Genomic DNA, 13,622 nt, shown 5'->3' with positions numbered 1-13,622 from the left:
TTAATTTATTTGCTTCCTGTGCCATCTTGTCATCCCAATCTATATTGCCATAAATTAAAATCACCTATAATGATCACTCTTTTCCTGTTTGTGTATATATTTCATGGTTACTATTCTCCACATTACCAAGTCTATAGCAACATCTGACTAAGTATTTCATTCTATTCACTTCTATCTTACATCATACCATCATACTGCCTCAAAATCACTACTGCTATATTTCTGTGCATCTGTAACTTGCACGGGCATAACCAGTGGTGAGCTATGGAAATTTTAACAAAGGGCTCGCATCGTAGAGAAAAAAAAATAATACCCCTTATAATACTTATATTGCAACTTTGTAGAGCTTCTGACAGATATGATAATTCCTGCAGGATATCAATCATTAATGCTAGATCTTTTAAGATCTAGTATTAATGATTATTAATAATGATAAATATCTTGCTAGATATTTATCATTCAATGCAAAATGCTTGCATAAAGCTGGGTAATTTCTCCACAAAGCAAGAGCCATTCGTAAACTGCGAGCTGCCCATCGTGGTCCAAACTCACGGCCGATCTTTAAAATTTCGATACCAAGGTCTTTTGTAATCATATTTAATTCTCGTTGATTTTTTGGTGATTGATGATAAAAAGCATATAATTTATCCATAAATATTTTAAAATGATTTATTTCTTTAATGTTTTTTATCGAATCGTCTAATGCTAAGTGTAAATGATGAGCGCAATGCCAAATCACAACGTTGGGAAATTTTTTGTAGAAGTTTGGTTACAACACCTGATTTGTTTCCTAACATTACACTAGCTCCATCAGAATGAAATGATTTTTTATATAGTTATCAGAAAATCCATATGAATTTAAAGTAGCAATTATAGTAGCATGTATACATTCAGCGGTGGTATTTTCTAGTTCTACAAGATTATTAAACAAGAAGAACAAGGGGCTCGCAAATTTTAGAAAAATTTAATGAAGGGCTCGCATGAGCCCCTTATAGCTCACCACTGGGCATAACTCCTTTTCTGTTATCAACAGCACTCCACCTCCTTTTTTACCATTTCTATCTTCCTGAAAAATATCATAGTCTCTATTCTTGTCAGGATGTCATCCTCATCCAACCATGTTTCACTTATTTGAACAATTTCTGGGTGAATGAACTCAGTGCAAAAATTTCGTTCTCCTTATTTCTGATATTTATAACATTCATATACAAACACAAAAGTTCATTTTTGGATCTATAACAAGTTTCACTGATATCACTTATTAGATGTGACTTCTCCGTGCCTTCCTGAGGAATAAATAAATAATGTTGTTGTCGAGTCCATTGAAGAGTTTCTAGATATGACTGTGGAACTGTAGAACTGCTTTGGCAATCTGTTGAACTTTGGAGTAAAGCTTTTCTTTAGGGTTATTGCCAATTTTCTGTAGAGCAGCAGCAATTGCTGGACAAGAATAGATATGGGCAGGTGTTAATTCAACTCCTGGACAGTTCTTGTATGCTTCATAGCTGCTACTACCGTCTAGCTGAATTTTCATGCCTTTAAAATGTTCCTTCCTTAGTCTGGTGATGATTGTGGTTATTTCTCTATTTTCATTAATTTCACCAATTTCATTCTTCTCAAGTGTTTGTTTTACCAATCTTATTTTGGCGACAGAGTTAGCATCAATTAGTAATAGTGGGTGTAATTTTTGAGGTAAATGTATTGCTTCTTTGGCTAGACTGTCTGCTCTTTCATTGCCTTCAATATTTATATGGGCTGGTATCCATTGCAGTATGCAGTTCTTATTTTTCAAATTTAATGTTGTTAGTTGTTCATGACTTTCCTGTGTGAGCTTCAAGTGCAGATTTAGAGTCGCTGTAGATGGTTATTCCTTCTGTAATGTTTATTACTGGATTAGAGAGATAGAACATGAGAGTTGTTTTGTATGGCTGTTAATTCACAAGTGAAGTTTGAAGCTATTTTGCAAGCTGTGGTTTTGATTTGCATCTCCTCTCCTTCAGGTAGAGTTGGAAAAATCCCTGAACCTCCATGGTTGAGTGCTTTATCAGATGATCCATCAATGTAGGCAATGACATGGTTTACATTATTTATTTAATATTTATTTATTTATTTAATAAATAAATAATAACAAATACATAATAAATAAATACACTGACCATGAAACTAATGGTAAATTTAAAAAGTTAGATATTGCAGAAATCACATTAAGAGATTTTATGACTCTGTAGAGTCCTAAAATAATATACTAATTTACTACTTATTGTATTATAGTTGTCTTATCATATATGAAAGTTTGAAGTATCATCAATTGTTTTTCATGATAACGATTCAGAATTATATTTAAGTCATGTAACTGAGTCTATTACAGAGCAAAAGGAAAGGGTAAAAGAAATGATTGTTGTGGCAGGTACGAATGATTTGAAAGGAGATAAAATGGAAATGCTAGAAGACCTGAATGAATTGTTTGAGGTAGTAAAAGAAAAGAGTGAGAGAGTTAGAATGATTAGTCTTTTGCCACGGTATAACAGTGAAATGTTTAAAAGGAGGGCCATAATTGCGAATGACTTTATGCATGGGTTATGTATGACGAGTGGTGTGGAATTTGTGGACGTGTGGAGTGAGTTTGATGGGCGAAAGGATCTGTATAAGATGGATGGCTTGCATTTGAATGGTTACGGTGTAAGAAGACTTGAGAAAGTGTTGCTGAATGTAGTGGATGTGCCAATTCAGGGAAACTAGATTTGTTAAGGGGAGGGGGAGTAGATATACAGTCCTTAGGGAGGCAGTTGAATGTAAGAATGAATATAATATGCCAGAGCAAATAAGGACAACAAATCAGAGTGGGATAGTTAATATAAGGCATCAAGGTAGGGTTGGGGCTAATGGGGGTCTTAAATTCATGTACACTAATACTAGGAGTATTAGGAACAAGAAGGGAGAGTTTTTGGCCATGGTTGGCACTTCCAGACCACAGGTTATTGGTATTAGTGAGACATGGCTGACTGTAGATGATATAGCCAGTGGGATTGAATGTGATGGGTATAGTGTGTTCAGGAATGACAGAGAGAATAAAATGGGGGGAGGAGTATTGTTGATGATAGCTGATGAGCTACAGCCAAGGAGAATAGAAGTTGAATTGCAGGATAGAGAAAAGAGCATATTTGAGGCCATTTGGTGTGAGATTGTGGCTAGAAGAACTAAATATACAATTGGGTGCTGCTATAGACCAGGTGATGGAAAAGATGGTGGTTACAGTATGCACAAGCAAATAGAAGAAATGAGTGGAAGGAGGGTGATTATTATGGGAGATTTCAACTATGGTCATATTGATTTGAGTGAGGAGAGGACACACGGGAGAAAGGAATTGGATTTTATGCGGTTATTAAGGGATAACTATCTGCAACAGCATGTAATGGGAAATACTAGGGGTCAGAGAGTGCTTGACCTAGTAATTACATCTGAGGATTTGGCTGTAATAAATATGACCATATTGCCACCAATTGGTGAGAGTGATCATAGGGCCTTGACTTGGGAGGTGGCTAAAGGTGTAGAATTTTCAATTAAGACAGGGTACATGTGGAATTATCGGACTGGAAAGTATGACAAGCTTAGGAGCTTGATTGGTTTAGTGCCATGGCATGTACAACTGCAAGGACTAGAAGTTGATAGTGCATGGGAGGTAGTTAAGAAGTGCCTGCATGAAGCAGTGGCTGACTGTATACCTAGAGCCCGAATAATAAATCAAGTTGGGGTTAAATGGATGAATAACACCATTAAGCTTGAGCTGCAAAAAAAGAAACAACTATAGAGGGAATTTAAGGAGAAAGGTGACCGGCAGGCACATGAACGGTATAAAGCACAGGCCAGAAGAGTGACGAGTGTGGTAAGAAAAGCAAAAAAGGATTACGAAAGAACATTGGCCATGCAGGCTAAAGAGAATCCTTAACAGTTTTTTAGATATGTAGCAAGTAAAAGGAAAAATGTACATGGCAGAATGATTTTAAAGAATGCGATGGTAGGGAGGTAACAGAATCAGTTGAGATAGTTGAGTTACTGAGTGAGCACTTTGCAAGAATATATCACCCAAGTGGTGACATTGCAGAAACGAATAAACCAGTAGATTATACGGGAATTGTGGTGAATGAAGTGGAGGTGAGTAGTCTATTGCATAACCTCAATGTAAATATATCTGTGGGATTGGATGGTATACCAGCTCGTGTTGTACCAGAAGCAGCTAAAGAATTGTCAGTACCCTTGACCTTTTTGTTTAATTTGAGTCTCGGGTCTGGGTTAGTCCCGAGCAGGTGGAAAGAGGGGGAAAATAGTTCCACTGCATAAAGGTGGTTTCAAGACTGCTGTTGTAAATTACCGACCGATTAGCATATCAGGAATCATTGTCAAGGTCTTAGAGAAATTAGTCAAGAAAAGAATACAGGATTGGATGAAAATGGGATATTGTATGGGGGACAACATGGTTTTGTGAAGGGTAGATCATGCCTCAGTAACTTGCTCACGTTTTATAACACAGTGACGGCTGAACTGGATAGGGGTAATGGGTTTACAGTGATACTACTGGACCTTGCCAAGGCCTTTGATAGGATACCACATGGAATCCTAATCAGTAAACTAGAGCAGATGGGGATAGATATAGGGTTGGTGAGATGGATAGGAGGGTGGTTGAAGGAGAGATACCAGAGAGTAGTTTATTCAGGAGTGGAGTCTAAAAGACGGCTTGTGACTAGTGGAGTGCCGCAGGGCTCTGTTCTTGGACCACTGCTTTTCAATTTGTTCATCAATGATATTGGAAAGGATTTGAGAGGAAGTGTTCACTTGTTTGCTGATGATGCAAAGTTGGGTAGAGCAATTGTGAGTGCACAGGATGTCAAAATTTTACAGGATGATTTGGATAGTTTGGAGGACTGGGCTAGGAAAAATGGATGTCAATTTAATTGTGGCAAAGTGTAATGTTATGCACTTTGGAGTGAAAAGAATAGCAGCAGTATATCGCATTGGTGGAACCGTACTCCAGGAGATTGATGAGGCCAGGGATTTGGGAGTGATGGTGGATAGGGAGTTGAAGTTTAGGGGGCACATTGCAAAAGTGACTAAAACAGCTCACCAAATCACTTGGCTTCTGAAAAATACTTTAACATGTAGAGACAAACAAGTTGTTGTTCCTCTATCGAGCCTTGATAAGACCCCATCTGGACTTCTGTGCCCAGTTATGGGCACCAGAGTTTCTTCGTGACGGGGAGGAAGTGGAGAGGGTCCAGAGACGAGTGACCAAGATGATAGCAGGTCTGTGGAATGAACCCTATGAGAATAGGTTGAGGATTTGTGGGTTGCAGAAATTGAACGATAGGCGAAGGAGGGGTGATATGATTGAGACATTCAAATTACTGAAGGGTTTTTATAAGATTGATCCAGAAGATATTTTTGAAAATATGACTGGTGGTGGGAGGACTAGCGGCCATGCATGGAAGCTGGGCAAGAGCATGGTTGACAAGGGTGTTAGAGCTAGGTTTTTTACTTGGAGAGTGGTGAATGAGTGGAATAAGCTTCCAGAGTCTGTTGTGGGTGCTACGACCATGAATGAGTTCAAGGCAAGATATGATAGATACTGTGTGAATGTTGAATAGTTGTTCTTGACATGATGTTAGGGCCTCCCTCGATGAGTCTGTCGACTCCTTGGAGTTTCCCGGAACAACAATAATAAAATAATAATAAAAGTCTTTATTTGCATTTTCAATGATTGTCAGAGTGATTTGACTCCTTATTCAACAACTATAATTCCATAAATGTGATCTCCTTCCTGTTTTAAAATCAGTGGAACATTTAGATATAAAATAAGAAGGAAAAACTTCTGTAAGTATTATAATCTTGTTTGATTTTTTTTGTTGTCATATTTATACATACGAGGTGGTATAAAAAAGTTTCGAGACTAGCTCTGTTTATGAGAAATTACTTTATTTATCTATGTTTACACACTACCACCTTCAAAATAGTCCCTTTGCATATCAATACAGTGCTCCCAGCACTGTATTGATATGCAAAGGGACTAATTTGAAGATGAAGATCCAGCATTCTTTCCACTTCTGGAATGTGTCCTGGAAGTCTTCTTTTCAAAGCATATCAAGCACCTTCTGCGATTCACGCTGGATCTCCGCAGCGGTGTCAAAACGGTGACCTTTGAGCTGGATCTTCATCCTCGGGAAGAAGGCAAAGTCTGCAGGAGCCAAATCTGGCGAGTAAGGTGGGTGTGGAAGTGAGATCATGTTGTTTCTGGCAAGAAACTGACGTGTGAGGAGAGCTCAGTGACGGGGTGCATTGTTGTCATGGAGCATCCAGTTTTTCGTGCGCCACAGATCCGGTAGCTTTTGCTGAATGTCCTCTCTCAGATGCCTTAAAACCTGGTAGTAGAACTCGCTATTGATGATCTGGCCCTTGAGGATGAATTCTCGATACACAAAGCCACGAATGTTGAAAAAGACGATGAGCATGCACTTGGTCGAGCTGCAGACCTGCCTCACCTTTTTCGGTTGTGGAGACGAATGGCTCTTCCACTGTGAAGACTGTTGCTTCGTCTCAGGGTTGTACCTGTACACCCAAGCTTCGTCACTGGTAATGATCCTCGACATGCAGGATGGGCCATCCACAGCACGCTGATAGAGTACTTGGTAGACTTCGACACAGTGTTCCTTCTACTCCTGGGTCAACACGGCGCATGTTCAAATCACACGTGAGGGTTGCCTGGACTGTTCTGTATGACACAACGACAATGGCAGCAATTTTGTGGAGTGTTCTCCGACGATCCGCATGCACAAGTTGCCGAATGGTTTCGAAATTTTGGGGGTTGGAGCTTGTTGAAGGTCTTCCTGATCTCTCATCGTCTTCAAGTGATGTTCTTCCGCTCAAAACACCTCGAATGACTCATTGCAGCATCGCCGTAAACTTGCCGAATCATGTCAAATGTCTCTGTGGCAGATTTGCCCAGTTTCATGCAGAAATTCACATTTGTTCTTTGTTCTAGCTTGCTGTCCATGATGAAATCACAGATGTGGTAACGCAGGTGGTCAGAATAGCATCAGTTGCACAGCTCCTGATGTACACAGGATGATGTCTTTTGGCACACTGACTTATGAAGGTAGGTACTCCCTGTGACTGTGCGTGCAGCCTTGTGCCGCCATCTGTTGGCTTGTTACAAACCTAGTCTCAAAACTTTTTGATACTACCTTGTATATATTTAATTACTGAACAAAATTCCATTTTTAAAAAGACTGCTGACTTTTTGCCTTTCCACTGAAATACAATATTTTTATTTGTATTTTTGTACTCTTACATAAAGAGTTTGAGTTCTTAAAAGTTTATTTTTAAAAATTTAAATAACAATATAAAATATTGTTATTTAAGTAACAGTAAAAGTATAAATAACAATATAAAATGGTGTTATTTAAGTACATGTATATAAGGCCCTAGAATATTGAAGTCATATACACATACATGTATATGTGCATTATATGATTATATAATATGTATATAAGCCCTAGAAGAAAGTGGAATAAAAGAGCTACAGAAACTAAGCAATATGTCCCATTATATAAAGGAGGCTCCAAGACAAAAATAGCATATTACAGACCAGTTAGAATCCCAGGAGTAGTGGTTAACATGTTGGAAAAGATAATTGATACAATTCAGGAATGGATCGATAGGGATATGATAATCTGTGGTGGGCAGCATGGCTATGTGAAAGGTAGCTCCTGCTTTAGTAATTTACTCATTTTATAATAGAATGAAAAATGATTTAGATAAGGAAAATACTAATGCCACAATACTGCTGGACTTTGCAAAAACATTTAACAGAAGATGAGTGCCATAAGTTGGAGCAATGAGAATATAGGGAAGCTCAAACTTAAGTAATACTTTTTCACATAGTATGCTGTTAAATATTTTTTGTAAAATCTAGCAGCTGCATCATGGCATTGGTGTTTTCCTTATCTAACTCGTTTTTCAGTCTATTATAAAATGTGTAACATAAATAAGAGGTGACACACAGACACCAGAGAGTGATATATGGTGGAATAAAATCTAGGCAAATGAAGATGACTAGTGGAGTTCCTCAGAGCTCTGTACTATAATGTATTAAAATATTTGACATAGGGAATAATTTGAGAGGAGGGGAAGAGAAGTATTTAATTGCTTTCTGCTGATGCAAAACTGGAGCTGGCACGTAAGTAGACACGTTGAATCAGTTTAAGACACGGTTTGATGAGCATCGCATGCGATAGTGTGTACCTCCCATGATGAGTTTCTGACTCCATGGAGATCAGATGTTAATAATAATAATAATAATAATAATAATAATAAAAAAGATGCAGTGAATCTTCCGGATGATTTAAATAAATTGACAGTGTGTGGGCAAAGAATAATACATTTTAATCTGGCAAAATGTAAGGGTATGCATGCACTTTGGGGGATGAAAATATTAAATACACTGATGGTACTGGACTGCAACTAATTGATGAGGCTAGGAATTTGGGAAGGATGGCAATCAGGAAGGTGAAGTGCAGAGGGAATATTGCAAAAGTTGGCAAAATAGTTCAAGAACACTGGCAAATAGAGAAAAGAAGGTTATTTTCCTTCTGTATAAGCTATGATACAGCCACATCTTGACCTAGAGACCCAGGAGTGACCAAATCTGGGCACAGATTTGGTCACCTGAGTTTCTTGGGGATGGTGGAGAAGATTTAGAGCCGAGTGATCAAGATAGTCGCAGGCCTCTCAAATGCTCCTTATGAGGATAGATTTAAGATTTGTGTGGGTTACAAAGTTCAGTTAACAGGTAGAAAAGGGAGGACAAGATAGAAACTTATCCTGTCCACTATTTTTTAAAGGATTCGATAAGACTGTTAAAAAAATCAGTATGTGATAGGTAGAAAGAGAATTAGGGATCATTCCTAGAAGTTTCTAAGAATGTGGTAGTAAGGATGGTTTATAGGTAGTATAGATTTTTTGCTTGAAAAGTGGTGAATGGCTAGAATCGGTTGTCAGAGTGTTCTGACAACCCATTCCAGCAATTCTTGACAACCCAATGTGTTCTGACAGTGAATGAATCTAGGCAGTTGTATGATAAATATTGTATGAATGACAGCCAGTATGGGCTTCTTGTGATGAGTCGTCCAACTCCGTATAGATGCCCTTAATAATAATAATAATAATAATAATAATAATAAATCAGTGCAATGCAATGCTTTTCCTCTGCTTCATTTTATTAGATATTTGTCAGAGAGAGAGGCTGCTGACAGAAATTATGCTATTGGATTTTTCATGAAGGAGCACAGATGCTATCCTCCAAATGCTCAATTACGAGATGTAATGAACTTTTATTTCCAGGTAAGAGTATACACTTAGAAACTGAGCTGATATTTATTAATTTTCATTTCTCTGTATATATTAACATTATTGGAGTGTTTCGTACTCATTGATGATAACATTTTAGATGTGTTCTCTAGAAGTGGATTGTGAACTTCTCAGTGTAATGGCAGCAACTCTTGCTAGTGGTGGTATTTGTCCCATAACTGATCGCAAGGTTTTGAATGTTGATGCTGTACGCAATGTCTTGTCTCTGATGCATTCCTGTGGGATGTATGACTACTCTGGACAGTTTGCTTTCAAGGTATATTTTATATATATATAGAATGCAAATGTTATGTCTTTCACATAACACCTTTAATGAATTTTTTCAATTAAATATTAATTTTATATCAGATAATTTATAACACATTTATGCCTTAGTTATTCATTTTTCATATTCAGATTTCCCAATGCTATCTTTGGTTCTGTGGTATCAGCTGTGAATGGGAAGCTTCTAAAAGATGCTTAAATGATGCAGTATCTGAATGTGTCCCTAGAGTTTGGAACTAAAACATATAGAATGGAAGTGAAATGGATGTGCAATCTCATTAAACAAAAGAGCTATAAGAAAAAGATGATGTGGAAGGAACATTATAAAAATAAGATTGAGAGGAGTTATGAAATATATCAAGTTCAGGCCAGAAATGAGTATTGTATAGAAAGCAAAGTTGAAGTATGAAAAAAAAAAAAAAAATTCACTGCACAGGTTAAAGGCAACCAAGAAGAATTTTATCATTATGCTGTAAGTAAAAGAAAGAATGAATGCAGAAGAATAAATTTACTTGAAGGCAGACAGTACCCTAGTATCAGAAGCAAATTTGAATGAGGTAGTTCAAATAGTGATTGCCACCAAGATTTATCAACCTGGTGTATGTAACATAGTGCTACCACTACATTGGATAAAGAGATAAAGATGCATGAAAAGGAGGTTCTAGAGCTGTTGCATAACTTGGAGAAGAATTCAGCAATTGGAACAGTTGGGATATCAGCACATGTGTTAAAGGAACATTCAGCCAAACTGGCATATTTGTATAATTACTATTACTATTATTATTACTATTATTACGGGCAACTCCAGGGAGTCATTGGACTCATCGAGGGAGGCTCAAATCATATTCATCACAACTATTTGACATTCATACAGTATCTATCATACCTCGCCTTAAACTCATTCACTGTCACAGCATCCACCACAGACTCAGGGAGCGCATTCCACTCATTCACTACTCTAAAAGTAAAGAACCCAGCTCTAACACCTTTACTAACCACACTTTTGCCCAGTTTCCATGGATGTCCCCTAGTCCTCCCAAAACCAGCCCTGTTCTCAAAAATATCTTCTGAATTAATTTTATAGAAACCCTTCAGTAATTTGAATGTCTCAATCATATCTCCCCTCCTCCGCCTATCAACCAATTTTTGCAACCCACAAATCCTCAACCTGTTCTCATACGGTTCATTCCACAGACCTGCTATCATCTTGGTCACTCGCCTCTGGATCCTCTCCACCTCCTCCTCATCAAGAAGAAACCTAGGTGACCAAATCTGAGCACAGTAGTCTAGATGGGGTCTTATCAAGGCTCGATACAGAGGAACAATAACCTGCTTGTCTCTGCTTGTCAACGTATTCTTCAGCAACCAAGTGATTTGATGAGCTGTTTTGGTCACTTTTGCAATGTGTCCCCTAAATTTCAATTCCTTATCTACCAACACTCCTAAATCTCGTGCCTCATCAATTTCCTGGAGCACGGTTCCACCAATGCAGTAAACTGCCGCCAATCTTTTCACCCCAAAATGCATAACCTTACATTTTGCCACATTAAACTGACATCCATTCTCCTTAGCCCAGACCTCCAATCTATCCAAATCATCCTGCAAAATTTTGACGTCATCTGCATTCACTATTGCCCTACCCAACTTCGCATCATCCGCAAACAAATGAACTGTTCCTCTCAGATCATTTCCTATATCATTTATGAACAAATTAAACAGCAGTGGTCCAAGAACAGATCCTTGTGGCACACCACTAGTCACAGGCCGTCTTGTGGACTCTACTCCCGAGTAAACCACTCTCTGATATCTCTCCGTCAACCACCCTCCTATCCATCTCACCAACCCTATGCCCATTCCCATATGCTGCAATTTACTGATTAGAATTCCATGTGGTATCCTGTCAAAGGCCTTGGCAAGGTCCAGTAGAATCACCGTAAACCCATTAGCCTTATCCAGTTCAGCCGTCACTGTGTTATAATACGTGAGCAAGTTACTGAGGCATGACCTACCCTTCACAAAACCATGCTGTCCCCGATACAGTATCCCATTTTCTTCTATCCAATCTTGTATTTTCCTCTTGACTATTTTCTCTAAGACCTTGACAATGATTCCTGATATGCTAATCGGTCGGTAATTTACTACAGCAGTCTTGGAACCACCTTTATGCAGTGGAACTATTTTCCCCTCTTTCCACCCGCTCGGGACTAACCCAGACCCGAGACTCAAATTAAACAAAATGGTCAAGGGTACTGACAATTCTTTAGCTGCTTCTCGTACAACACGAGCTGGTATACCATCCAATCCCACAGATGTATTGACATTGAGGTTATGCAATAGACTACTCACCTCCACTTCATTAACCACAATTCCTGTATAATCTACTGGTTTATTCGTTTCTGCAATGTCACCACCTGGATGATATACTTTTGCAAAGTGCTCACTCAGTAACTCAGCTATCTCAACTGATTCAGTTACCTCCCTACCATCGGCATTCTTTAAAATCAATCTGCCATGTACATTTTTCCTTTTACTTGCTACATATCTAAAAAACTGTTTAGGATTCTCTTTAGCCTGCATGGCCAATGTTCTTTCGTAATCCTTTTTTGCTTTTCTTACCACACTCGTCACCCTTCTGGCCTGTGCATAATTTGAGTCATAGTTCAGGAAAGATCCCACAGGGATGGAAAGAATGTATGATAATCCCATTGCACAAAGGTGATGCAAAGATTGATGTGTCTAACTATCAACCTAATTTTAGAGACAGTAAGAACTCTCATACAGAAATTAGTGGGCAAACAAAATATGCTTTGCAAGAAACAGCATGGGTTTACTTAGAGGAGGTTATGTCTCAGCAATTTGTTCATATTTTATAATAATGTGAAGGCTGAGTTGGGTAAAGAGAATGGATACACTATGATACTTCTGGACTTTGCTAAGGCATTTCATAGGATACTACATGAAAGGCTGTTGCATAAGCTAGAGAATGTGGAATTGGAATATAAACTATTGGCTTCAAAAGTGGGTAGCAGATGGACAGATATCAGAAAGGGATACATAGGGGGATGTGAATCTGCCAGATTTAAGGTGACCAGTGGTATATCCCAGAAATCAGTCCCAAGACCATTGTTGCTTAATGCATACATTAATGATATTGGAAAGAGGCTGAGAGAATATCTTTAGTTGCTTGCTGATGATGATGCAAAGATCAGCAGGGCAATCAGAGATGCAACTGATATATAGCATTTATAGGATGATTTGAATAGGCTGGTAATATGATGGGGGGGGGAATCTAGAAAGTTTTGATAAACACCTAGAACAAAAATGATATTAAAGAAACTGATGTAACCAAAAGAAAGAACATACTAGTAGCAGAGAAAATATCAAAAGTATTTTCGAAATATCAACAGATATATATATAATGATATAATCTCACTTGATTTTTTAACGATACATATGACATAATGATTAGAAATATATACACGTTTGCACAAGAATAATGTTTAATTTGCCAAATATTTCGGTCTGAATATTACAGACCATCTTCAGTGGCTACATAAGAATCATTTTAAAAAAAAAAAAGTGGAATATGAACAATTGATCATTCACACATAGAATGAGCCGCGTGATGTCATATTGTTAAGTATTAGAAGAGTAAACATTTTTAAAGTCATAATTAAAGATATTAATTCAGAAACTCATATAATAATCTTAAATAACATTAGACTAATATAGGAAATTTGCTAAAAAAAAAAAAATTAAAAAATTAAAAAAAAATAATGTGTTATCCTGATTAAACTTTCCCAAATTTTTATGTAGATATACAGTCATTACGATTCAAGTTAGGACGTTGAAGTAAGGCCTCCACACTTTCTTTAAATAAACGTTCAAATTTGTAGCGACATCTGTGTAGGAGGAGAGTCTTGGACCAAAGGATGTTGTGA

At 37.7% G+C, this 13,622-nt stretch overlaps 1 protein-coding gene across 1 annotated transcript in view; it reads left to right on the top strand.

Moving 5' to 3' along the window:
- Window positions 1-13,622, top strand: part of LOC150097671 (glutaminase liver isoform, mitochondrial-like) — a 171,458-nt gene that overhangs the window by 109,017 nt on the left and 48,819 nt on the right. Inside the window, exons 10-11 of the mRNA XM_090407710.1 lie at window positions 9,273-9,390; window positions 9,497-9,673. Coding sequence (XP_090263836.1) covers window positions 9,273-9,390; window positions 9,497-9,673 — 295 coding nt within the window. The remainder of the gene's footprint in view (window positions 1-9,272; window positions 9,391-9,496; window positions 9,674-13,622) is intronic.

Source organism: Typopeltis vanoorti, chromosome 17 (assembly GCF_054136105.1).
Source record: "Typopeltis vanoorti isolate ZY-2024b chromosome 17, IOZ_Tvanoo_1.0, whole genome shotgun sequence".
Taxonomy (NCBI): Eukaryota; Metazoa; Arthropoda; class Arachnida; order Uropygi; family Thelyphonidae; genus Typopeltis; species Typopeltis vanoorti.
Note: the sequence above shows the minus strand (reverse complement) of the source record. Positions and strands in the feature narration are given on the sequence as shown.